General features: G+C 39.9%; 3 protein-coding genes across 6 annotated transcripts; 2 read left to right on the top strand and 1 right to left on the bottom strand.

Moving 5' to 3' along the window:
- The first annotated feature begins 303 nt into the window (after positions 1-303).
- ndufa1 (NADH:ubiquinone oxidoreductase subunit A1) lies at positions 304-2,633 on the top strand. Its single transcript, XM_033632780.2, has 3 exons — positions 304-552; positions 666-755; positions 2,471-2,633. The coding sequence occupies exons 1-3, from the start codon at positions 451-453 to the stop codon at positions 2,489-2,491; spliced, it is 213 nt and encodes a 70-aa protein (XP_033488671.1). The 5' UTR covers positions 304-450; the 3' UTR covers positions 2,492-2,633.
- Positions 2,634-3,651: 1,018 nt separating this feature from the next.
- On the bottom strand, positions 3,652-9,175 carry nkap (NFKB activating protein). Of its 2 annotated transcripts, none has more exons than XM_033632517.2 (8): positions 8,596-9,175; positions 6,783-6,863; positions 6,560-6,624; positions 6,379-6,471; positions 6,248-6,290; positions 5,967-6,158; positions 4,680-4,829; positions 3,652-4,543 (listed from the first exon to the last, which is right to left on the bottom strand). In XM_033632517.2, the coding sequence occupies exons 1-8, from the start codon at positions 9,030-9,032 to the stop codon at positions 4,369-4,371; spliced, it is 1,236 nt and encodes a 411-aa protein (XP_033488408.1). In that variant the 5' UTR covers positions 9,033-9,175; the 3' UTR covers positions 3,652-4,368. The 2 variants fall into 2 exon arrangements, with proteins under 2 accessions (XP_033488408.1, XP_033488409.1); XM_033632518.2 differs by having other exon boundaries at positions 6,379-6,468; positions 8,596-9,172.
- Positions 9,176-10,631: 1,456 nt separating this feature from the next.
- On the top strand, positions 10,632-23,448 carry zbtb33 (zinc finger and BTB domain containing 33). 3 transcript variants are annotated; one of them, XM_033633518.2, is made up of 4 exons: positions 11,111-11,244; positions 12,169-12,313; positions 15,778-15,874; positions 21,206-23,448. In XM_033633518.2, exons 1-4 carry the CDS (start codon positions 11,237-11,239, stop codon positions 23,080-23,082), a joined length of 2,127 nt encoding a protein of 708 aa, XP_033489409.1. In that variant the 5' UTR covers positions 11,111-11,236; the 3' UTR covers positions 23,083-23,448. The 3 variants fall into 3 exon arrangements, with proteins under 3 accessions (XP_033489407.1, XP_033489409.1, XP_033489406.1); XM_033633516.2 differs by lacking the exon at positions 12,169-12,313 and having other exon boundaries at positions 10,632-11,244; XM_033633515.2 differs by lacking the exon at positions 11,111-11,244 and having other exon boundaries at positions 11,631-12,313.
- The last annotated feature ends 1,862 nt before the right edge of the window (positions 23,449-25,310 follow it).

Here is a 25,310-nt window from a genome sequence, read left to right as displayed (position 1 = left end):
ACTAAGCAAGTTCTCAGTCAGTATCTGATGCCATTATGTTAATTTAATCCAAAAACAGCGGTACACGGTATATTCGTTGCAAAGTAAACGTTTCTCTAAAAAATCCATTTGTAGTCTAAACTGTACTTCCTCTATTTACCTGTGGAAGCAATCTTTCAACAAATATATAAACATAAACTATTTCCCGGAATGTACACTAACGTTTGACGGCATATTACTCTATTTTTTGTTACAATAATGGCGATTTTCATCATCTTTACAGAGCTTTTGCTTTTCTTTTGAAAACCCCGACAGGAAGTATTTGTCTTCTTCTGCTTGCGGAACATAGGTCGTCAGGAGAGGCGACATTTTGTTAGCTTCTTAGCAAAATAAACCATCGGAGATAGTCTTTGGGCAACTTGGTTGTCATTATAGTTGCTCTCTGTCGCATGACAGTTACCAGCTGCAATCATGTGGTATGAAATCCTGCCCAGCTTCGGCATCATGACCGTGTGTATGATCATTCCTGGCGTCGCCACAGCCTGGATCCACAAGGGCACCAACGGAGGGAAGGTGAGGAGGATGCTGGACGCTAATGTGGCTCTGACCATGCTAACATGTAGCAAACATGTCAGTGTTTTGTCCTCTAAACTACTTAATTAAAGTAGTACTTATTTTTTTTGTAGGAAAAGAGGATTGTCCGGCAGCCGTGGCAGTGGTACCTGTTGGAGAGAGACAGGCGAGTGTCGGGAACAGGACGACACTATGATTCCAAGGCAAGTGTCCATGTGTCTATAACTATGGTATTATAATCTTTTACAAGGAAACTTCTTCTTTGAAATGTGTGTTATTTGCACAGAAAGCGTATTGTTTCGTGCTGTTTTATTTTGTATACACTCCCTCACCCTCCACCTAGTCACTAGTTTCTTTAGTTGGGCTGTCTCTCAGCTATTAACTGACGTCACAAGTGTCTTTATGTACAATATTCGTCTTCTGTTTGAATTTTATTTTTACCAGCATCCCTATTACCTTGCTCAACAAAGTTTTTACTATTAAGCACCTTCTATAAAAAATAATCAAATTAAAAAAATGTTTATTTGCATTGGCATCTGTACATATATTTATCTTCAGTTGCATTTATATTATCCATAGCAAAGTATTCATTACTCCTACACTGCTCTTACACTCTCATTTAATCACCTTACATTGCAATACCTGCACTGTCCACCACTTACATTTGCACTACCATCAACACATTGCAAAAACAGGTTCGATTAAAAGCAGAAGTTATTTGTAACTTGCAGGAACATGTACATCAGCATGCCATCAAAATCTGCCAGTAATCTTTAGACTTATTTACATAAATAACTCAAAATTGCTTTTTTAGTTTAGTTAAAGTTAAGTCACTGTTTCATGGGGCAGAAGCTGCAACATATTTGAAAAAAGTCTGGTATAATGATGACATTATTTTGGGGAGGTAAAATCCACCTAAAACCACAGTTTGAGTGTCAGCTGCTGAACTTTGTTGTGTTCATGAGCTATGAAAATAATGATAATAAAAACATGAGGCTGCTCTCAAATCTTAAAATGAATTATGTTATGATAATCACATATCTGAGTGTTAATGGAAACAATTAAAGCTTTTATTGGGGAAATTGTAGGTAATATTGGATGATGTAATGTTTCTTTTTAATTCTTTTTTTTCCCCCTTTATTTGTTGAAGTAAAAATTCAAATATACAATCATTTGAGTCTTTGAACTTAAAATCTCACACACTGCTCTTGCTCAGCTCCACAATTTATTAGTAACACTAATCTTTCTGTCCTGCAGGACCTTTGTCGAGTGTTCAACAGGTCCAGGAGGACCGAAATGTTAGTGTTACAATAAATTGTGAAGCTGAGCGAGAGCAGTGTGAAGGATTGTTTGTTCAAAGATTCAAGTGCTATTTTCCAGTGTACCTGCATCTGAGACAGTTGGGTGTGCGAATACCTTTCTTCAAATAAATGTGAAATCATTAAAAGGAGAGTTATTTCCAATAGACCACTAAACCTCACTCAGTCAGACTACAAAACAGACTACTTAAACCAATTAAATCAACACAAACACACACGTGGTGTTTTTTTTTTATATTTGGCTGATTATGCCTCTGCTCAGGTTCAAGGTGGACAGAGCTTTGCTAGAAACTACTTGAGGTCACCAAAACCCATTTATGTTGAAAAGCACCCACACAGGGGGGTGCAGTGGTAGAAGAAGTGTGATCAAACACCTGTGTGAGAGGACAGTGTGTACGACATGGTCATTATCATTTCCGTTAAGTTTCTAGTTTGTGCAACATGAGTTTCATTCAGTGAATGAACTATAACAAAAAGCTGTATGGACGGCAGAGAAATGTCAAAAACAACTAGAAAAAAAGGTCGGTTAATGAAAATGATGCCATGTTTTGTAATTGTAAAAGACTGTAGTTTTGATACTCTTTTGTTTTTCCCCACAGGGACTTGAGAACATCAACTGATGACGAGGAATGTGGAGACCCTGATGAGAAGAAAGTTGTACAATAAAAGATTATATTTAACATCCAGCTGTTTGTTTTTTCAGTCTTTTAAGACACTTGTCTCTTGTCCATTAAAATGTTCCACTGTGGAAATATTCTGAGACTTCTTGGCTCATATGTTTAATTTCAAAAGCAGCTGACAAGAGATTGATGCTCTGATCAAATAAATATTTTGCAACTGTTCATATACTGTTAGGTGTCATGTTTCCTGTTCAGGTGATAATTCAGTGTTGCAGTTTAGAAACATATCAATATCTGCAGTAAGATTAGACATTGTCTGAGATATGTAGTTGTGATACAGCTTAAAGGAAGACTTTACCCATAAAATGACTATTTGTAAATCAATTTGTCGTGCTGTGTTACACTGTGTGAAAAAAACTTGTCTACAGAAACAAACAAAACTATAACTCACAAAAGCAAAACTATCAAATCATCTACTTATAAACTCTCACAAAACTCGTTCAGTATAAATGAAATCTCATTTAACCATCCGTATGCTCAGTGCTTTTCAAACACTTGCATTTTCACTAAAACCGTACTATTTAAAACTGAAGTGAAGGTAAAACTAATCTTGCCATCTTCAAAGCTAGACTCCAGTACAAAAATATATTTGCCATTGTTCATGGAGGATGTGAGCGATTTAAAGTTCTCTTCACAAATTCAAGGTAACCTGTCATGACTAACTGATATACAAATAGTTATTTTGTGGGTGAAGTGCTCCTTTAAATGTTTTCTTCTCATGAGCAAAATGAAAACTCTCCAAACTAATTAAATTTTTCATAGCACACGGAGTCCCTCTGCCTGCCAACAGAGCTGAAAATAAATCAGCAACTATTTACATAATTGCATCTCCAATGCGACAAATTGCTGCTTTTCAACGTTTTATTTCATCAGTTGAAAGTTTTTGAGTTTGTTCATTCATCTCAAGACATTTGAAGATGTTACTTTTGGTTTTGAGGAGCATTTTTCAGAACTCTGACATTTAACAGAGAATTTTCAACTGATTCATTGATTAAAAGAGTCCAGTTGAAATAGAGTCATATTCCAAATATATGGAGGTATTTGAGCAAGTAAAACTCGAACACTGAATCCACACCCACAAATTCTGAAGACATCGGCGCAGGTTTAGAAAAAAAAAGTTTTTTAATATATGTTTCATGATATAAGCAAACAAAACATTGTGCAGGATTCAACAGATTTTCATTCTGGATTGCTAAGAACTGTAAGAAAAATCTGCAGATTTCATTTAGGTCTGGTTACTAAACTATCAGTGAGCTACACTGAAAGTTATCCAGCTGAAATATTTACAATTAGAAGCTCAGGTAAACAAGGAAATCAAATGACTATTAATTAAAAGATTGCTCTTAAACTGTGTCTCAGAACAACAGAATAAGGAGTTGAAAGATAAATCTGAATAGGAAAGACAAAAAAATGTTAAACACAATGTTAAGTTTTTCTTATCTTTCCTTTTTTGCTTCAGAATTACTGTAAATGTTTATCTCTTAGTGCAACCACAACTATGAAAAAGAACTGTGAAAACTACAGCCTGGTGATGCGAATTTATCAACCATTTTAATCAGGATCATTCACAAAATATTTACAACAGAAAATTAAGGTTGAACACTGCAGAGACTAATTCCAGTGAGTAGATATGATGGAGAATATAATACAACAGAAAACTTCTCAGACTCATTCAACACATATCTTTACAATTAAAATTCTCTCTCCACAGTTTACATTCGGTTTAAACTGAATATATTCATCCTCCAAAAAAATAAAACATTAATACGTCAAGACAGGAAGTAAAGGTGTTTTCTGATCTGTAGAGATGTGTGATGTCACTTCTCCTCCTTGCCTTTGGTCTTCCTGTACACCATCTCCCTGAAGCTCGACAGGATCTTGCTCTCTCTCTTCCTCCTCTCCTCCTGGTTGAAGGACGCCAGCGCTCTCTTCTCGTCTGCACTGTAGATCTGGTTTTCCTTTCTCAGACGCACGGCCTCCATACGGCGATGTCTGCGGGGTTACATGTCAAATATGTCAGTGTAACAGTAATGACATCTGAAACATCAGCAGCTATTGAACTGCTGCCGTACAAATCATTTCACAGCCATGGTGATAAAATAGAGTTGTATTTCTAAACATCACGTACCTGCTGCCGCTCATCACGTAGCCAGACTTCTCGAAGTTTGCGATCTCATCGCTGGTGAGACCGATCTCACCTCTTCTGGGGATACGTTTGCCTGCTTTCACGTACTCCGCCATCGCAGCACCTTCACCTGGCAACAGTGCATGACCAAAACTGGGAGAAGAGGAAAAATGCACTTGTTAAACTTGAGTTAGGGAGGAGCTTTTGCTTATTCTTAGCAGAGCTCATACCACTGCCAGTGATACTGCAAAGCAACAACTGCAACTAATGATTAATTTCATCATCCTGCAGATAATTTTATTGACTGTTTGACCAACGACATGTAGGAAAATGGTGAAAAAATGGACATCAACAGTTCCGACTGTCCAAGCTGACCTTTTTAAATGTCTTGTTTGTCCAATTGCCGGCCTTTCAGCAAGCTTCTTGCCATGCGATTTTATTGTCGCATACATATTTCCAATCTCAGAATAAGCTCAAGCATTTTATCTCAGGTGGTGCACGCTCCTATGATCTCCATAGTTTTGTGTAAGGTGATCATAAAACCGAGAGTCCTAAGTCAGTCTTTATCTCACCTTGACGTTCCAACAAAATCAACATGTTTAATATTATCCTAGTTTTTAGTCTTGGCTCATACAGATACTGACATTGAATGACATGAACATTGCCAACAACCACAGCTGCACTATTTCCAGCACCCAACTGCGTAGACAGTAAACATGGAGGGGACTACAGGGAGGCGAAAGAACGTGAACAAGTCTTGGAGGAGAAGGACTAAATGCACAAACCTGCTATATTTAACTGGTAAAGACTGAGGAAAGGAGTAAATACAGTGAGTGCTGGGCGGAGCAGTGAGTGACAACAACCCTGCCCACATTTAAGGGTACTGTTTGCAGTGAAGGGTCTAAGTACCATGTCTGAAGGGTTACTTTTGGTTCCAAAGGTAGCATACCGAAAGTGTTTGGTGGAAACAGGGCTAAAGAAAAACAGCAAACAGTCACATTTCATTCGCTGGAATCACTGAATTTACGAGCCTAAAAGTCCACAGCCTTGTTAGCATGTCTGTGAGGCTGCACAGTGGTGCTTTCAGGTACATTTTTAATGGTAAAAACATGATTGAGTCACATTTATTTTGCTCTAAACTATACTGAAACAGAATAACTACAGAGAGTTTGCGAACATTAGGTGTTACCAGAAAACCCTCTGCAGTGTTTTTATTGTGTAAATTCTAGTTGCAGTGCTGTAAACTGTGTTAGTAACGTCACATAAAGTGCAACAGCTGAACAGACTCACTCCAAAGGTCGGTCGTCCTGCGACAAATGTGTGAGCGGAGCTTCGGGGCCGACCACGTGTTCATCCATGCAGGTTTTCTCCACCCACATCACCCCGTTGGGATCCTCCTCCTCCTCCTCTGACTCTTCACTGCTGGAGTTGCTGGACTCCTTGCGGCTCTTCTTCGCCTTCTTCTTCTTGGACTTCTTCGACCTGTTAAGAAACGTGGGATGTTTTGTTAATCTGATGCCCCTTTTTTCTGTGTGAATGAAGCTGGTATTTAGTTGGAGGTTGGCACTTACTTCTTGCTCTTCTTTTTCTTTTTCTTCTTCTTTATTTCTTCCTCTGAAAGATAATAACATGACAGTTGAGCTGATGAAACTCATGGAGAAAGACTTCATGTTATTACACTATGACAATTAAATTGGGATACCATCTGAATCTGACTCCAGCTCGCTGTCCTCTGAGTGTTTCTTGTTCTTCTTCTTCTTGGATTTCTTCTTCTTCTTTTTCTTCTTCCTTTCTTCTGTGAATGAGACAGAATTATTTGTAAATTCAATCAGCATTAAATATCACAGTTATTTAATCATGTTCAAACACTGTGCCTGCTCTACCTTCTGAGCTCGACTCTGAGCTGCTGTTTTTCTCATCTTCTTCAACTGGTGTGAACTCATCAGAGCTGGTGAAAAACAGAGAAAGAAATTCATGCTTTCTGCACCCGAACACACAAAGAGGAGAGCGAGGTGTTTCGCTCTAGAGAAACAAACTCTAGTACTTCTAAAAAACAACATAATACAATAAATGTGTTGCAGACAGTGAAGGAGCATCTCAACTCACTCTGGCTCCTTCACTCTGGGTGAATATCCCCAAACTTCAGGACAACCTAACTCCCCGATCCTCTCCCTCTCCTGCAGACGCCTGTAACAGAGACACAAACAGATGCAGCAAATAACTATTTTACAGTGTCAGTTAGATAAATGTGGGAAAACCACTGAGGCAGCATCACATCAGTTCCTATAATCCTTAAAAACCTAATTACATCATTTGTCAGATCAGCTGTAGAGCTGTGCAACAATTCAGTACTGGCAATGACAAACAATACCCAAATTGTATAGTGACAGTGATTTCAACTGTGTCTCTTGAACTGTATCAGGATAAGTTACCAAGCAAATATCTATTGGTTTAACTGTCCTGGAAGGTTTTGAAGGACTGAGGACTATTCCAAGAGTTTGTTGTTTTTTGTTGATATTGTATCAAACATGTCCACATCATATATTACAGATTATATTGTCTTTACTCAAAAGATTTAGAGGTCTCTTGTCAGGTTTTTCTGAGATCTTGGAAAAACAGGGAAGAATTAGTGGAAGCGTTAAACATACACATGAGAAAACAATTCTGCTTTTGTTTTACTGAATTAATGACATAATAAATTCATAAATTCATTCTATTATCTCATTAATTCAGAAAAACTGGGCAACAATTTTTAAGTGGATGCATTAGACCTCCATTGGGACTGGGTATTAATTGAAGAAGGTAGGTACTGGGAAGATTTTAGCTAACTTCAGAGCACTGGGTACAATCACTATACTTAATGATACATCAAAAAAAAATCAGTAAAGGGCTTGATTATTACAATCAAACCCTTGACTTTAATATTGCACATACAGTATGCTGTAATTTATAACATACTTTACATTCCCAAGTAAATTAGCCTTTATTAAAAATAACCTGTAGACTGTTAAGCAGGGTAACGTTAATTGAAAGATGGGTGATCTCCTTTGATGAATTCTAAAAGGACAACCCATTGTGTTAGATACTTTTCTTACAAAATAATGACCTATACTACCATAAAAATAAATTAAACAGGGCAACAATATTCTTAGACTGTGAAAAGCTTGTCATCCGCCATCGAGGTGGGACTTTTAATAGATTTTTCTCTCTCTATGTTATAACTGACTGACAGTTCTCCACTTGATGTTATTTTGTGATTCAATAAATCTTTTGATATGTTTCAGGCATTTCATAATAGAGCTGGTCAATATATCAATATTATATTGACATCATAATACGAGATTAAATATCGCCTTAATTTTTGGATATCATAATATTATAAGTGCTGTCTTGTCCTAGTAATAAAGGCTGGAAAAGACTGCTGCTGCTATTTTATTATTTCCCTTTACCCACCTTATCATTATATCCACAGGGATTAATAAAGTATCTCGTCAAGTAAATATTTTGTGAAAGCACCAACAGCCAACCCTACGATATAGTTGCAATGTTGATATCAGAGTATCAGACCATTTCTGCATGTCACCCCCCGCCCTCTCTCTCACCCCTCTTCGCTCTGTCCTACATAATAAAAGGCAAAAAAGCCCCAAAAATAATCGTAAAAAAAAAATATGTAATGATATTTAATATTTTCCATATCGCTCAGCCCTTCATCATATCTGAATGAATTTATTCTTGTAGAATTTATTTGTTCCAAGATTCAGAGTAGTTCTTTTGGGTCATATCTATTTTTTTCTAGTAGAAATCCCTGAAAATATATTTATAAAAGCATTACTATTATCAGGCTTTGCTATTTGAGGAACCCTTTAAATACTTAATGAAATAAACCGGTTAATCGACAGTTTGTGTCTTCATGTGTTACCTGGCGATGAAGGCCTCCTGTCTCTGTCTCTGAGCGTCGTCCCGCTGCTGCTCATAGTAATAATCATCTTTGAAGCTGCCATGTTTTCCAGGACCGTCCCGCTGCTCGGACCAGTGGTTGTTGTTAGCACCGTGACGATCCCTGGATCTGGATCTGGACCTTGACCTGGACCGAGACCGACTCCTACGGGGGCTTCCTATGCGGATCCTCCGGATGTTTCTGGCCTCTTTGAACCGGCGATCCCGCTCCTCATGCTCCTTCTCCCTATTACGAGGCTTCGGCAGTTTGGGTCCGAAGCTGTACGGAGACAGGCTCCGCTCACGGCTGTCGCTGCGGTGGCGGCTGCGGGAGCGAGTGCGAGGTCTCCGGGCCCGAGGACTCCGAGGACTCCGGGGCTCCCCGCCGCCGTCTGAGCTCGAACGATCGGACATAGGCATATCCACCGACCGCTGTAGATTCTCACTGAAACTACGGGACACACTGAAGATAAAAAGTAAATGAATTGAGGGAGATTTAGAGAGAAATTAACACGCGTCCATGTTGATGCTTCTTCTCTTCTTCTCTGCGTTTAATAACAGGAAGTGCTAATACGTCCGTCCCCAAATAGGAACCGGTCTATCACAACCATTGATGAACATAGTTCCGCTTGTCCTTTGAGGCACTATGGTTTGTCAAAATAGAATAAATAAAAAGATATCTTTTAAAAGATGAATGAAGCACAAAAGGTACTATATCCAAAAATGACTTATAGTTAGTTACTTGAGACTAAATTGTTAATCGTTTCTCAATGTTTTGGTTTCATTTTATTTTTTGTCTTTATCTTTATTTTTATTAATTAGTAACTAGTGACATGTAAGTAAATTACAAAATGGTTTAATTTTAATCAGTTACAATTACTGAGGAATAGTGAAATACTGAATACTGAATAGTTAAATTACAGTTATCAATCAAAATGATGGGGATAATAAAGGGATTATATCTGAATATATTCTTTTTGGTAAAAGGTTTGTATGTAGAATAAGACATTTAAATTCTGTTGCTTCGCATTTTCGTGATGTGCAGGAAAACCTTTTTTAGGCATAGTATATTTCCAAACATTTTTCTCGCTTTACTGCCCAGTTTAAAACATTTGTTATTAAGTGATAAAAAATAATAAAATCTAATAAGCTACATTAGTTCAATTACTCATCATATTTTTGACAGTGTAATAAATAACTATTTGGTAAACAATTACATTTCCAAAGTAACCTTCCCCCATTATTGAAAACCACTCCATTCTCTGTATAACACAATACACTAGGGAATCAGCTACAATACACGTCAAGGAAAGTATGAAAGCGTCAACTGGTTTTATAATAACAGCAGGAACAATAGAAATAAATGAGTTGTTTGTACGTTTTGTTTTGTTTTCTCCTGCCAATCAACCGCTCACCACTCCAGTCAAGTAGGTGGCGGTGATGCGCTTAAAAGTTGGTGTGTTAGCTGCCGTTAAATCTCACCAGAAGAAGGAATTAAAAGGTTATGAATGTGCAGAAAGAACACTTAGTATAAGACATGTAACTAATATTCCATTTGGAAAAGGTGAAGGAAAAGCACTTATCAAAAAGAAAATATCAGAATTTTGGCAGAAGAAAGTGGGATGAGGACAGTAAGGGCAGCACTTATTACAGAATACAAAGCACAGTCAGAGCGCAGAGTATTAAGGGAATAAGTAGAAGAGAGGAGGTAGTTCTATCAAGATTATGGTTTGATCATACTGGTTTAAATAAGACTTTATTTTTATTGGGAAAAGTAAACTCACAAGTTTGCACATATTGTAATATTATTGGAAAATGTTGAACATGTAATTATGTACTGTAGTAAATATAACGAAGAAAGGGTAAGGTTGCAACAAAGGGTGAGAGAGGCAGGACGGGATTGGAATTTGGTAGGGATACTGGGAACTAAGGGAGATAAGGTGTGGGAGATACAGAGAGGGGTAATAGATTACCTATATAACACTGGTTTGTTCTATGGAATATAGCGGTTGGCGTTTCTTTCTTTTTTTTTTTTTTTGTTTGTTTTGTTTTATTTTGTTTTGTTTCTTTATTATTTATCCATGATAGTAATGTAAAACTAGATCCTGTCTTACATACTCCGGTCCAGTAGGTGGCGGTATGCACCTTTAAAGTTGGTATTGCAATCCACCAGAAAACACAAAGAAGAAGAAGAAGAAGAAGCGTCAACAGTTCAGTTACCGCCCGATTTGATATTTGACAGGTAGCTCAGCTTTCTGTGGGCGGAATCGATCATGTTCATTTATTAGTGGAAAACAAACATCGTAATTAACTGTGACGTTACAGGATGGGTCGTCAGTGTAGTTTCCCCGGCTGTAAGAACACCTCCGGACTACACAGCTTCCCATCGGACGAAGAGACGAGGCGTCAGTGGTTACGGGCTCTGGGTTTACCAGACTGCGACCTCCCGCCCAGATCTGGAGTTTGTAACCGTCACTTCTCTCAGGACTGCTTCTCTAATCTCATGGAGGTGAGCATGGGTTTCTCTAAACTCCCCCAGCTAAAGAACAACGCAGTGCCAAACATCGGTCTCCCGAAGAGACCTTCATCACAGCAGCGGTACATCCTGCCAGCACCTCAGCTACATGACCAGGTGAGTGTATAAACAGCTTGTAACAAGCATTGTAATAACCGTGACATGACTAGCTAAAAGTGTATGGCTGAAGCAAGGCTAAACTCAGAGCCTGTTTACACCTGGTATTATAATGGTCTTATCTGATGCGATCAAAGTGGACAGCTCTGTTGTGTTCACACCTGATATGTGTCTCCACATGTGTCTCACGTGATCACTTATAACCTGAATTCTTACATTTTATGTAAAGAAACACCCTTGGTTAGCTTACATAATGTTTCCACATACCGTATATTTCCAAAAAGCCGCCGGGGTTTTGACCCCATTTTGCGTATTAAACGCTGGTGTGTCCGATTAAATGCCGGGGCAATTATTTGATATGGGAGTCACGTGACATCACGTCTTCTATTCTCGCGTCACTAAGAACGAAACAGCCAGCATGGCGGACGCGAGGGAAGTTTACACCGGTGGAGAGGAAAACACAGAGATGGAGTTGAATGAGGAGAATAGTCAGGAGAGGGACAAAAACGATAAGCTAAGAGGGAAGAAAAACAGAAAGTTTGACATGAAGTTTAAGCTAGCAGTTGTGAAATATGCAGAGCAGCACTCCGGAGAAGCAGCTGCCAGAGAGTTTAACGTAGACCCGAGGCGCGTCCGTGAATGGAAGAAAAAAAAAGGTGAAATGGCATCGCAGGCGGCCACAGATGCCAAGCGGCTTCGCTTGTCAGGTGGAGGGAGGAAAAAAAAGAGCGAAGAGCTTGAGAATAACTTGTGCAAGTGGATACACCAAACTCGTGGACGGAACCTCCGGGTCTCCCGCACGATGATTATCAGGAAGGCCAAGGAGTTGTATGCCACAGCGGGGGACAAGAGAGGTGGGGACGTGTTTGGAGCGACTAATGGATGGCTTGACCGATTCCTCCGACGTAACAATTTTTCCCACAGGAGGAGAACAACTGTTGCTCAGAAGGAAGCTCCTATTGAGAAGCAAGTCAACTGTGCCATCTGCTCCAGTCACCAGATGGAGAGTAAGAAGATCCAGCCGAAGAATATCATCGCCATGGACGAAACAGCTGTGCGGTTCGACATGGTGGGTGTGGAGATGTGTGTGTGTGTGTGTGTGTGTGTGTGTGTGTGTGTGTGTGTGTACACGGTAGCCGGCTGATAGCTGATTTTGGTACCGGTATCTTACAAGGTGTGTGGGTTGACGGTTGCAGCTGGTGGGAGTGAGGACCAACTCATTCATTGCCTCAAGGAGGGACAGCCATGCCAGGCAGGGAGAGAGCAGCTCGCGAGGGCTAGGCAGCAGGCTGCAGTGGCTGAGGAAGAGGATGAGAGCGATGAGGAACAGCAGTTCCTCAACGAACTTGTGATCGAGGAAGATGATGATGAGGGAGAGGAGGAGGAGGATGAGATTGCTACAGTATTATTGTTGCTGTGTTGTTTTGATTGTTTTATACAGTACTTGGTGCCATAATTTTATTATATGCACTGTTTTATTTAAAAGGTAGTGTACCGTAGCTTTGATTTACAGTATTTTTAGTACTGGTATGTGGTACCGTATTTTATTTTTTATTACAGTATTAGACAGTTGTTTCACTACATGTTGATTTACCTCTTGTTAGCACACAGTATCTTGTGCACTGCACATGTTGATGTCTTGGCTACGTCTTGTTTGAAGAATACCGTAATACTGTACTTGTTCTTGTTCATGTTTGTATCGTACCGTATGTACGGATATGTTTACCGTTACCTTATGCCTTATACAGTATTTTTGCACTAAAAAACATACTGGACTGGAGCTGTAGCCAAATAACGGCCTGGTGCAGGTCAGTGCAAAAAAAACAAAGCCTTGAGCAAATAGCCGCCTTGTCCTTTTAAACGCCTGAGGTCAAAATCGATTTTGTGAAATAAACACCCGGGCTACTATTTGGAAAAATATGGTAACCTTATCTCTGTGTACATATGCGGCCCCACATGGTGCTCAGCCTGGCAGCAAATTTTCCCCAGTGGACACTTGAGAGAGCTCATAGTGCCATATTATCCCACCAGAACACTGCGCTCTGAGAACGCTGGGTTACTCGTGGTCCCTAAAGTCTCCAAAAGTAGATCAGGAGCCAGAGCCTTCAGCTATCAGGCTCCTCTCCTGTGGAATCATCTTCCTGTTACGGTCCAGGAGGCAGACACCGTCTCCACATTTAAGACTAGACTTAAGACTTTCCTCTTTGATAAAGCTTATAGTTAGGGCTGGCTCAGGCTTGCCTTGTACCAGCCCCTAGTTAGGCTGACTTAGGCCTAGTCTGCCGGAGGACCCCCTATAATACACCGGGCACCTTCTCTCCTTCTCTCTCGTATTCTATTACTGCATCTTGCTAACTCGGCCATTCTGGATGTCACTAACTCGGCTTCTTCTCCGGAGCCTTTGTGCTCCACTGTCTCTCAGATTAACTCATATAGCAGCGGTGCCTGGACAGTGTGACGTGTGTGGTTGTGCTGCTGCCGTGGTCCTGCCAGATGCCTCCTGCTGCTACTGCTGCCATCATTAGTTATCAGTCATACTTCTACTGTTATTATACACATATGACTATTGGAAGAGCCAAAATATATATTTTGCTTATGTTTATTGTTTATTTGTATGTATGCACAGGTATGTCACATCCGGTGGTTGACACATGGGTGTGGTTTAAGTTATTTAACTGGGCATTTAAATCCCTGGCGGGAATGGAGACAATAGGGTTGAGTGAGCTCTGATATTTTCTGTTGACCGTCATGTCGGATCACTGCATTCTAAGTCTTCTTTCGTTTGCAAAATAAAACTTATACAACTGTCAAGTGGACTGATTCAATGAAGGAACGAGTCACAGATGCGAGCCCACTTAAGCCTCTCAGAGGCCTTTTTATTGATAGCAGTCGCTACAACTATTGTCACACATGTATACTGCCAGATATTAATACATACTTTCAACATACTGTACCACAGTAGCCAGAACTATAACTATAATATTATTACTTTCAATAATGTTGTTGTAAGCTACTGTCATTACCGTTTGTCCTGCATCTCTCTCTCTCTCTCTGTCTCTCTCTCTGTCTCATTGTGTCATGCGGATTACTGTTAATTTATTATGCTGATCTGTTCTGTACGACATCTATTGCACGTCTGTCCGTCCTGGAAGAGGGATCCCTCCTCAGTTGCTCTTCCTGAGGTTTCTACCGTTTTTTTTTCCCCGTTAAAGGGTTTTTTTGGGGGAGTTTTTCCTTATCCGCTGCGAGGGTCATAAGGACAGAGGGATGTCGTATGCTGTAAAGCCCTGTGAGGCAAATTGTGATTTGTGATATTGGGCTTTATAAATAAAATTGATTGAATTGATTGATTGATTGTGGTATTGCAGCAAAAATCCTAGACCACCATTGTAAAACGAGACGTCTGTAAAACTGTTGACAGGACACCTCGAACTGCAAACAAGCTCAGTTATGACTCTTTCTATCATCAATTTTTGAGCCACGGTGGTTAGAAATCCATGATGTCGTCACTAGTCTATGAGGAGCGGGAACTCGCAGATGAGAGAAACACTACTGCTGTACTCAGTTGGCCATATACCGCAGAAGTAAACGTGGAAGCCAGAAAATACTGTTGGTGTTTGCGCCAAGTGAGCAATTCCATGGGAAGGAATAGGCGTCATCTTGCTAATATCTAGGTGTTATTAAAATCCATGGTACTTATGCAGTCAACCAGAGGTCCATTTATTTCTCTGAGTACCTCCATGACGTGTTTGCAAAACTCCTTCTGTTTTTTTTTTTTTTTTGTCCAAAATTTGCCAGAAGTATCCTGAAAATGTTGAACTTTTGCAGCAGATTTCGGACAGACAGATTTTCTGAGTGAAAAGATTGCTGCATGTTTAGCTAGTTTAGCATGCTAGCTGCATAAGGAATAGAGGGCATGCATAGTAGCTCATACCTCTTGTTACAAAATATTTCACAAAACTGGCTACACACCTTTTGAGCCTGTTTAGTCCTGGTATTAATCACAGGTTTCTGTGATGCGAAAACAAGTGGACAGCCTGCGTCTCAGCTGACGCACACACATAGCATTTACACTACAAAAGGTATGTGGACAAATGCATCGCAGACCACCTCAGCAAGTGATTTGAGTGATCCGATCACAATGCATCATGGTGGTCGTTTAGACTTGTGTTTAGCACTGTCCACTTGTGATCAGTTCACCCATAACACATGTTAATACCAGGTGTAAACAGGACCTGTGCGCGTCTATTGCCAGTTGCCTAACGTTATCCAACTGACAGGCTGGTAACATGATGAATATTGCAATAATAAAGCTGTGCTGTAACCATGAGAGTGTGTAATATGGCAGCCATTGATAATGTTAATCTATACCTTCACTGAAAGCTGTTGTGACAGTTTATGTGAATTGTACAGTTGGTTAGAACATTGCTTTGACTAATACGACTGCACATTTAACATCTATAACGTGGTTATTTAAAAAAAATAAATAAATTTTAATGTGGATAAACTTGAATTCTTTCTGTTCTTTTTCAGCCTAAACACACCGGAGAGATCGGGTGCCAGGCAGGACTCGTCAACACACAACATGCTGCTGAGCAGGCCGACATAAAGCTCAACATAAAACAACAAGGTGAGTCATAATATGAGGTAGTTTCATGTATCATGAATGGGCTGAAGGGAGGGACACAGTTGTGGTCTCAAAGAGTGATGCAGATATATGCTCTCCTATGAGGTGACTGAAGGACAGGTTTTATGGGCAGCCTTATGCATATGATGGAAAACTCCACTCGCAAGGCAACAAGCATGCACCTGCCATAGCCTTTCCATATCCCTCCGCTCTCAGAATTTCAGTTTGTATAACAACATGTAGCGCTGGCTCAAAGGTAATGTAAGCGCTCTCACCAGAAGGGAGCGGTTATGTATCAGAAGGGCAGAACTTTATAAATTTATAAATTATTAAATTTATACATTATAAATTTAGTTGGAAAACATGGCTGAAATTCAGTGGGGTTTGTAGTCACTGAGGTAACAGACACTGAAGGTGGCATGCACTGGCATCGAGTGTCTGATTGGAAATTTCTTTTAACTGATGAACTGCCTGTTTTTGGTGTTGGGATTGCTGAAGGTGTGCTCCCCAGCTGGCAATCGCCACAGGGCTTCCATGTAGATTTTCAAATGACTTTTACCTGACTGCTGACAAGCTCTCAAACTTCCACAAATCCCAGTCTGATCGAGTACCGGTGAGACGTGCTAGAATGCCAGAGGTCCTGTGTCCATGCTTCGACAGGTCAGAGCCAAGTTCAGTCGAAAGTGGGGCCTCTGACCTGTCAAGGCATAGACACAGGACCTCTGGGTGTGTCCTGTGGTGTCTGGCACCAAGGCGTTTGTGGTGGATCCAGGGTGTCCACGGGTCCTTATATTATATCACCACAACTCAACAGGTGAACTCCCACTGCACCAGCCGCTCATGTCACCAGAGGCCAACACCAACTGCAGCACTAAAAGATAAAACTATATGTTAATAAGTTAAATTTACTAAAATACACATAAAACAATGTACAATGAATAACATATAATATAAAATAAACCAGCTGGTGGCGGTAGCGCATTAAGTCCTTGCTGTCCAACTGCCATTTAATTTCAGAGAAAAAGAAGTGACCCAAATTGTAGAGTTGTGACTGGAAGTGAAAAACAATGTGGACTACAGTGGACTTTTAACCACAGTTGTAACCGAGCAACGACACTGAATGAATGAGCTGGGGACGCTACACAACTACACTGGTACTCTGTGAAGTAGTCCGTGAGTTTTTCCAGCCTAACAACAGAGACTCTCGTTAAAACATCTTAAGAAATCAAGATGTCTTCTGATATTAAAGTGAAGACAAACTTGGAGCCGGTGACCAACAAAGTGAAGGAGGCACTGGCACTGGAGTTCTTCTTCACAGAGCTGAACTCCACCGCTATGTGCCTCATCTGCAGGAAGAAAGTACTGTACAGAGAGTTTAATATGAAGCAGCATTACATCGCCAGACACGCTGTGGAGTATGATAAATACAAGGGATGGAGGAGGAAGATGATGTCCGATGAGCTGCATGCAGACTTCAGCCACTCCACAGGGACCTCAGCAGGCCTCGGTCTGAGAAGACCATCTGAACCTCAACAGAGCGCCCCAGGTACTTTGATTAATTTTTATTTAATGTGTGTAGTTATAGGAGCAGATACTTTTATTTTGAAGGGAGTGAACCGGTAGTTATCACTCTTAATACTGTCTTATTACTGGGGGAGTTTTTCATTCATAAAAGTAGATGCATTAAGACTAAACCCTGCTTCAGCCATTGGAATAATGAATTTAAACTCTGTGTAAGTCACTGGAACTTGTTTATTACCATAATTTTTTTAAATTAATTTGAGATAGCCCTGCTTTTCTGTCATTTGTATGTATGTTTAGTTATTTTCTTTTTTTGTTAGACTTTGGTATGTAGTTTACTTTGTTAGCTCAACCAAAGGCAGATGATACCTGAGCTAAAGGACTTGAAAATGACCCTTTGTTTGTATTTGTTAAGCTCAATAAAGAATTATTTTAGAAAAAATTATACTAAAATTATAGGTGCTGCACAGCGATGGGTCGGCTCCGGGCATTTTTAGTCAATTCTGAGCAACAAGCAGAAGAATTGGAAGACATTTAGGAATTTAGCAACACAATCTGCCTTTTGCATCAGCTGAGACTTGAACTCACAACTTCTGAGACTAAGAATCAATTTCTATTTCACTGAGCTAATTAGTCAGTGACAATTCATGTGTAGCTTCACAAACTGACTAAGCCAGACGTGCAGGTTTAGCAGCCGTCCATGCATGGAAAAGCAGATTTCAAACCACTGTAAAAAATTCAGTTATCGAAACAAAAATCTGAAAATACACATATTGCATCTAGACAGCATGGAGATGTTGGTAATTTGTTTAAACTGATGTTTAAATTTGCCATTTTTACATTGACTCCAATTGTTCACATTAGAGCAAAATTCAAAATGCTGTCAAAAATTCAGTTTTTGAGATAAAATTCTGAAATTTGCCACACATCATCTACCATGACTCTAGAATATTGTCATTTTTTTCATGAACATTGAAAATTTATTTAGCAAGAATTTGCATGTATAGGTTTACAGTACCGTTTACAGTCAAACATTTTGATGCACTGTAGACTCAATTTTTGATAAATCAAAAATCAGAGTTTTTGTAGGACAGTCTGTAGCAAGTTTGGTGTCAGTTGAACAAAAATTGTGGGAGGAGATAGGTTTAAGAAGTTTTACAGTTTTTAAAAAAAACAGAGTGATGAACTTCAGAATTTTTAATAGGTTTAAATGTACAAACGTTTTTTCAGTATTGGGGCTACAGTTTGATCAAAGTTGTAGCACATATGGTTGATTTGTTATGAATTTTCAATGTTTTGAACTTTAGACGCTTGCTGTAGTGCCACCATCAGGACTATTGGCTTGAGTTTACAGCTGAGGATATCTGGCATGAGACTGGACCTTTGGGCAAAGTTTGGTGAGTTTTCACCCATGGGAAGTATGATTTCCTCAGAAGAAAAAAGAAGAAGAAGAAGAAGAATACCTAGGATTACAATAGTGCTGCCAGGACCCTAATAAGATAATAAGATATATTGTAATAGATGTAAGAAAAAGTACCAACTGTGAAAAGTCTGCAGAGAGTGCTGTATGATTTAGTGCCATTAGACTGCCTTACATGCATATTACATTTAAAAATAGATCAATTATATACAACTTAGGTACCCTACCTGGACTATTTAAAGCCTGGTGTCTTTGCCATCATGCTGCAGGGATTTTCTTGGTTGTTTTTGCACAATATTGTAACCTCTGGTGTTAAATCTGAGTTAATTTGTACTCTTTTTCTGATTTATTTGTTGTAAAAGTGACTAAACTAATAAATGTATGTTATTAAACATGTCTTGTGATGGTATGCAGTTTTAATTGTGTGGTTGTTAATGCAACCCGAGGGCGCCCCCTCGTGGCAGCTCAATCAATGAGGCTGTAGTGCAGCTGGCAGGGGAAGCTGTCTGTTCTGTTGTTAGCCATTGTCTGTAACGTTAGACAGTTAACACTCACTACAGCCGGCGGTAGCGGTCCTGCTAGGTCTTGGCAGTGAACACCAGGGTCGCAGGTAAACATAAATCATTTTAAGCGCAGCCTTTTAAAGTAGCAGCTTTTAACGCATGCATTGTGGTGTTGCATTTGGAGCTAGCATGCTAACTAGATGCTAAACAGTAGGCCGCGCTGCTCATTAAAGAGGAAGAGGAAACACGGCTAGCGCTACCTTTGTTAGCTAGCTAACAGCAGCGGTTCAATATTACTTTAAACGCTTAAAGAGCAACAATAATAGATATGTCAAATTAGTTAACCTTAACGTGCTCGTACAGGTGAAGTAAATATGGTTGTGCACGTGTGCAGTGTCACTCGAGACTAACATTTCAGCTACAACTTTGTTAAATGAGCCTGAAGCTAACGTCAGCTATGGTAACGTTATTGTTTTGTAGCCTGATATGATTAACATTTTCATGCCTAACATTTGTTTGCACCACGACAAATACTGATGTTCACATTTATACTCACTCTTCCTGTTTGCATCAGTTACTGAAGAGTATTTTTCTGCTAATAATTAACATGTAATTGCACCTGAACTGTAGCCGGTTTATAGGGCACAGTTATTAGAATATGGTTTAATTGTCCAGCAGGTTTTAATTCACAAGAAATTTGCCTTGATGTTTGGTGCATACAATAAACAGTAAGATGAAAAACAAACACGTGCTGCAAAAGTCAAGAAAATTGGCTAAATATAGAATGGATGAATTGTATTAAAAGTATAAAGCTACTATGAACACTGTAACGTGTATAATAGATCTATAGACCTTTAACTGTGTTTAAATGAGAGACTTGAACAGTTTTGTTCAGGATGTGCAAAAACTCTTGAAAAGGGGATGTGGAAAAAGTCACAGTATAAAGAACATGTGCAGTGTGCAGAGTTACTTGTCCAAAATATGCATTAATGTGTAATGTATAGGGATAGATGTCTATGGGAGGCAAGAGGCCGTGTCAGTGGTGGTAGGTTTTGGTCCTGATGGACTGAAGCCTCCTCCTGCTGGAGGGGAGTGACCCAAAAAAAATCTGTTAAAACAGCCAACGGCAGCCATAAATCAAGCCTTGACTTACTATTTTTGCTTAAACTGTTTTGATTCAGCTTAATGGTTTTTGATTTTGGAGCTTTTAGCTTGTGTTGCTTGCTGTTTCATTTTGTCATGAGATAAACAGAGAAAACTGCTTTCTAATATTTTGTTCATGTCTTTTTCTGGTGTGGATAAAGTAAGTATTAGAAACTAGAGTTAGACCAATTTATATTTATTGAAATTGGTGTATATGTTGACTGACAAGTTACAGCTAATGTCAGCGTAGAAAAGCCAAACACACATTTTTGTCACATACGCTGACCTCATAGATCGTTTATTGGTCAGGTATGCTGCACTACACTTCAACAGCATCTCCACAGCTTACATGATACGGTCATGAACTTGAATCAACACATCTATAAGACAGTTTCCCCCAAAAGAACAGATATTATAACCCTCATGGATGTTGGACTTACAGTTGGCAAATACACTGAAAACTGGGTGTAACACGCAGTAAAGCATAGACAAAAGAAACCGAAAGTGCTTTGATGTTAAAATTCCTTTAGCAAACTTTGTGTTGTTTACCTGTTGTCTTCTTGGGTGTCAAAGGTAATTGACTGTTAAACTGGAAAAGCAGGTTAATTTGAGCCAAACCCTTTAACTACATGGTTTGTTGCAGTGCCTCATGATATTCTACACGTCACTACAGTGAAATTAACCGACTTTTTTGTGCATTCAGAAATGTGATTCTGACTTGTTCTCTTTCTGTTTTTCTCTCTGCAGCCATGCCAAGTCTGAAGCTGATATCTGCGACCGACACACAGTATTCAGCAGCTGTGCTGAAGTCAATGAATGAGCAGCGAAACCATGGATTATTTTGTGATGTCACCATTATCATACAGGACAAGAAATTCAGGGCTCACAAAACAATCCTGTCTGCCTCAAGCACATATTTCCACCAGCTCTTCAGTGTCGCTGGACAAGTGATTGAGTTAAACTTCATCAGAGCAGAAATCTTTGAGGAGATTCTCAATTACATTTACACCTCCAAGATTGTCCGTGTCCGCTCCGACATGCTGGAGGAGCTCATCAACGCTGGACAGATCCTGGGGGTCAAGTTCATTGCAAACCTGGGGTCTCCGTTATCACAAGTTAAGGGTCTGCCTGGTTTGTCGAAGGAGACGGAAAGCAAAGCAGAGATGATGCCCATCATCACAGAGTCTTTCTCAATATCTGCAGAGGAATTCAATCAGACAAGCAGGGTTGGAGGTAACGATGAGGACTCGGACAGTGATGTTATGTTTGTGTCACAAACAGATGCTCAAACCAGAGCTGCCAGTCAGAAATCCAGCTCTGGTGAGATCATCGATTTGGACACAGCTGATTCAGAAAATGCAGCATCAACGCAAACTGAATCAAATCATACAGCTGCAAAACCGAAAGAGAAGGAGAAAGCCAAACCCCCCTTGAAATCATTCGCTCCAAAGCCTCCCAGCATCAGTTCTGCAAACTCCAGTTTGCCCAACAGCAGCCCTCTGCGCAGTCCAGACAGCAGCTCCAATAACTCGTCTTCCCCTGCCAGAGTTTCCTCAGGAAGTGCTCCCACAACACCAGCCAGGTCAAGCAGTTTCACCCCTGAGCCCTCGAGTGCCTCTCAGTCCTCTGAAAGCAGCGACATAATGGGAGTCCACAAGAAGCAAGTCTCAGCATCATCTCAGCAAGGGGATTTCAAAATAAGGATTGTAGATGTAGATGGAGGCGAAACAAATCAGACCAACAGTCCCAAATCAGCTATAGCAGCAAAAAAGACAGTGACCCTCAACACAGCCACAGAGATTGATTCAATTTCATCAGGCTGTAAAGTGTATGCCAATATTGGAGAAGACACTTATGACATTGTCCCCGTGAAAGAAGATCCAGGTGAAGGAGGCTCTAAGTCCAGTAAAGGGAAGAGATCATTAATGGCAACGCCTATCAAACCCTTTGATAAAACTCCCATGTCACAGAAAGGCAGCCCAAACAAGAAGAAGGCCAAAACAGAGCTCGAGGATCACTACGAGCTGATCATGGACGGGAAGACTTTCTACGTGTGCATCGTCTGCAAGCGCCCCTACGTGTGTCTGACGAGTCTCCGCCGTCACTTCAACACCCACTCATGGGAAAAGAAATACCCGTGTCGCTACTGTAACAAGGTGTTTGCACTAGCTGAGTACAGAACTAAACACGAAATCCACCACACAGGAGAGAGGAGGTACCAGTGCTTGGTGTGCAACGACATGTTCATGAACTACCAGCTACTGTCCACCCACTGCAAGCAAGTCCACAACCAGGACCCCAGTGGGAGGAAAGAGAAAGACGAGACGGATAACAACTTATACCGACTCCTGCCGTGTAAAACAGTGCAGATGAGGCCGTACTCGTGGAGTACTGAGGGGCAGGGGGTCCCCGTCATATCCGAGGATGGCAGCGTGCACCACATAACCAGCGTCAGCGAAGACGTCCACTCCTCCACCCAGAGCAGGATGTTGAACTGGGACGACATCTTTATCGAGCCCGATGCTCACATGCCACCTGATGCTCATGGCAGACCGGCGTCAGCCATGAACAGTCCTACACAGGGGGCCACAGAGTTTGACTTTGTTATACCAGAGACCTACTGAGCAGCACCTGCTGCTGTATTACCTGTGCCTTTTAGGTGCCCCCCCACCCTTTACTCCTCTTTGCTTCCATGTCAACAATATTCTTCTGTAATTCTCAATAGTGTCAGCTCGAGGTAAGCTCACATTAGCCTTTTTGTTGAATGAAATATGTGGGGTACGCACAGTGAACTGTGAATTATGAGTCCGCTGGAGTGTTTGAATTCGTCAGCCATGCCATCTTCAGTCAAAGTGAAAGGGAGACGGAGCGGATTGCGGCAGGAAGGAAGTGTAATGTGACCGTACCTTTACTCATATTACTCTGCTTGTGTAGTAGCCTTTATCTTTTGTATCATTGGAATAAATGATAGTCACACTAGCCAAAAAAAACCCATAGAAGTGGTTCACACACAGCAAAGGAAATAATTAGTTCATATGAATCATGCAAGAATCAAAAACTGCCCCCCAAAATAAGGCAGAGTGTAAGACCTATCACAACAGCTGTAATAAAATCATGTATGTTTAACTTATCAGCTAGAACATCTCAGCTACACGATCTGAAGCACAAAGCATTGAATTAAGACCTTTGAATGATGCTCTCTTGTTTCAGCAGTAGATTTTTTAAGGCCTCAATGCCTAAAGCAGCTCGCTGAGCTCTGTTATATAAAATATGAATGGGGTTCACCTATTTAAGAAACTTCAACTGATGAGTTTGTGTGTAACCATGTGACTTTTTTTTCCACAGGATACATTATAATGCATTTTGTGGTTTCACCAGATTTGTGTAAAATACAGGATGTGATCCATAATGAAATAAAGTTGCTCAGAACTGACCGGCTGCATCAATCATGACTCTCAGCCTGTTTTTGAGGATTAAATGCAACATTTCCCAGACTGATCGTTCCTTGTCCCCAGCTGAAACTGTTTTAATCTGAATTCTGTACAAGAGAATGTTCATTATGATCTGAAATATATTTTTTCATTGCGTGACTGTTGGCAATCCCGCATGTGGGTGTTGTAGCAGGGAAGATATTTAATTTTAAACTGGTTGGAAAAACAAATGGCTTTATTATTTTTTTTTTTCATTAAACGCCCTCTGTTTTATTTTGATACACCTGTACACTTTGATTTCCTGTGCTTGCCATGTTTCCTAAATGTTCTTTTAATGCAACATCTGCCTGCTACAGAGCACAGGCTAGAGATTTTGCATACAAATGTGATAATAGGAGACATAAATTGAGGATTTCTTCAGTCCGTACACATAGCACTTAGTGTTGGATCATGCAGAAGAATTTGTTTTTGTATTATTTTTACTTTTTCACTTTTGTTTTCCATTGTGTTAAAATGTAGTGATTGGTCAGTATGAGTAAAAAAAAAAGTAGTGCTAACATGGGGATCTGTTCTACTTTGTCATTCAATAAAGTAATGCAGGATTTGTTTTTTAATTGACAGATTAACATAGGTGTGTGATGTACAGTATATTTGTGTTAATCCTGCTTTTTTAAAAGAAACTGTCTCAGATGTATTTATTAGGTTTATAGCAGTAGACAAAATGAAATAGTTATTAAATACTCGGTTCTGTTTGCAATGTACAAAATGTCCCTTTTCTGTCAATTAGCAATGACGGTTCCCTGATGGTAAATAAATTATTCTTTTACTATTTTAACTTAATTGTATTGCACTACCTGCATATAAACATCTGCTATTTTATTCACTGGTGTGTCATTGTGATGTGTCTGAAATCAAACACAAAATCTTTATCACCTTATCTCACACTGTTATATAAATATTTACTGATATTGAGAGAAATGGGTAAACTTCCCCATTAACCACAGTCCCTGGTAAACAATTATGAACTTCTAAATCAGTGTTGGTTAAATTACGCCAATGTTGCTGGTGTAATTAAGTTAAAACGAGACTAGTCTGTACCCATAGTGTGAGGCTATACTTACAGATGTGGGTCCTTTGAGCTAAATGCTAACATGTTAATGTTAAGCAGGTATGAATTTAGCATGTTAGCATGCTAACATTTTCTTCTCAGCACTTAACCCCCCAAATAGAACCATAAAAAAAGCAGAGGACTGTTTTTTCTTGACAAAATTGAAGACATTTACACCATGAATTGATGCATCAACAACCCAAATTTGAGCATTAAAATTCACCAGAATGCAGGAAATAAAGTGATACCCGAAAGTTTCTGGTGGAGGACCCCTACATCCTGTTTCATATGTGTCCCCCTTAAAGCGGTACAG

The sequence above is a fragment of the Epinephelus lanceolatus genome, chromosome 7, assembly GCF_041903045.1.
Source record: "Epinephelus lanceolatus isolate andai-2023 chromosome 7, ASM4190304v1, whole genome shotgun sequence".
Lineage (NCBI taxonomy): Eukaryota > Metazoa > Chordata > Actinopteri > Perciformes > Serranidae > Epinephelus > Epinephelus lanceolatus.
Note: the sequence above shows the minus strand (reverse complement) of the source record. Positions and strands in the feature narration are given on the sequence as shown.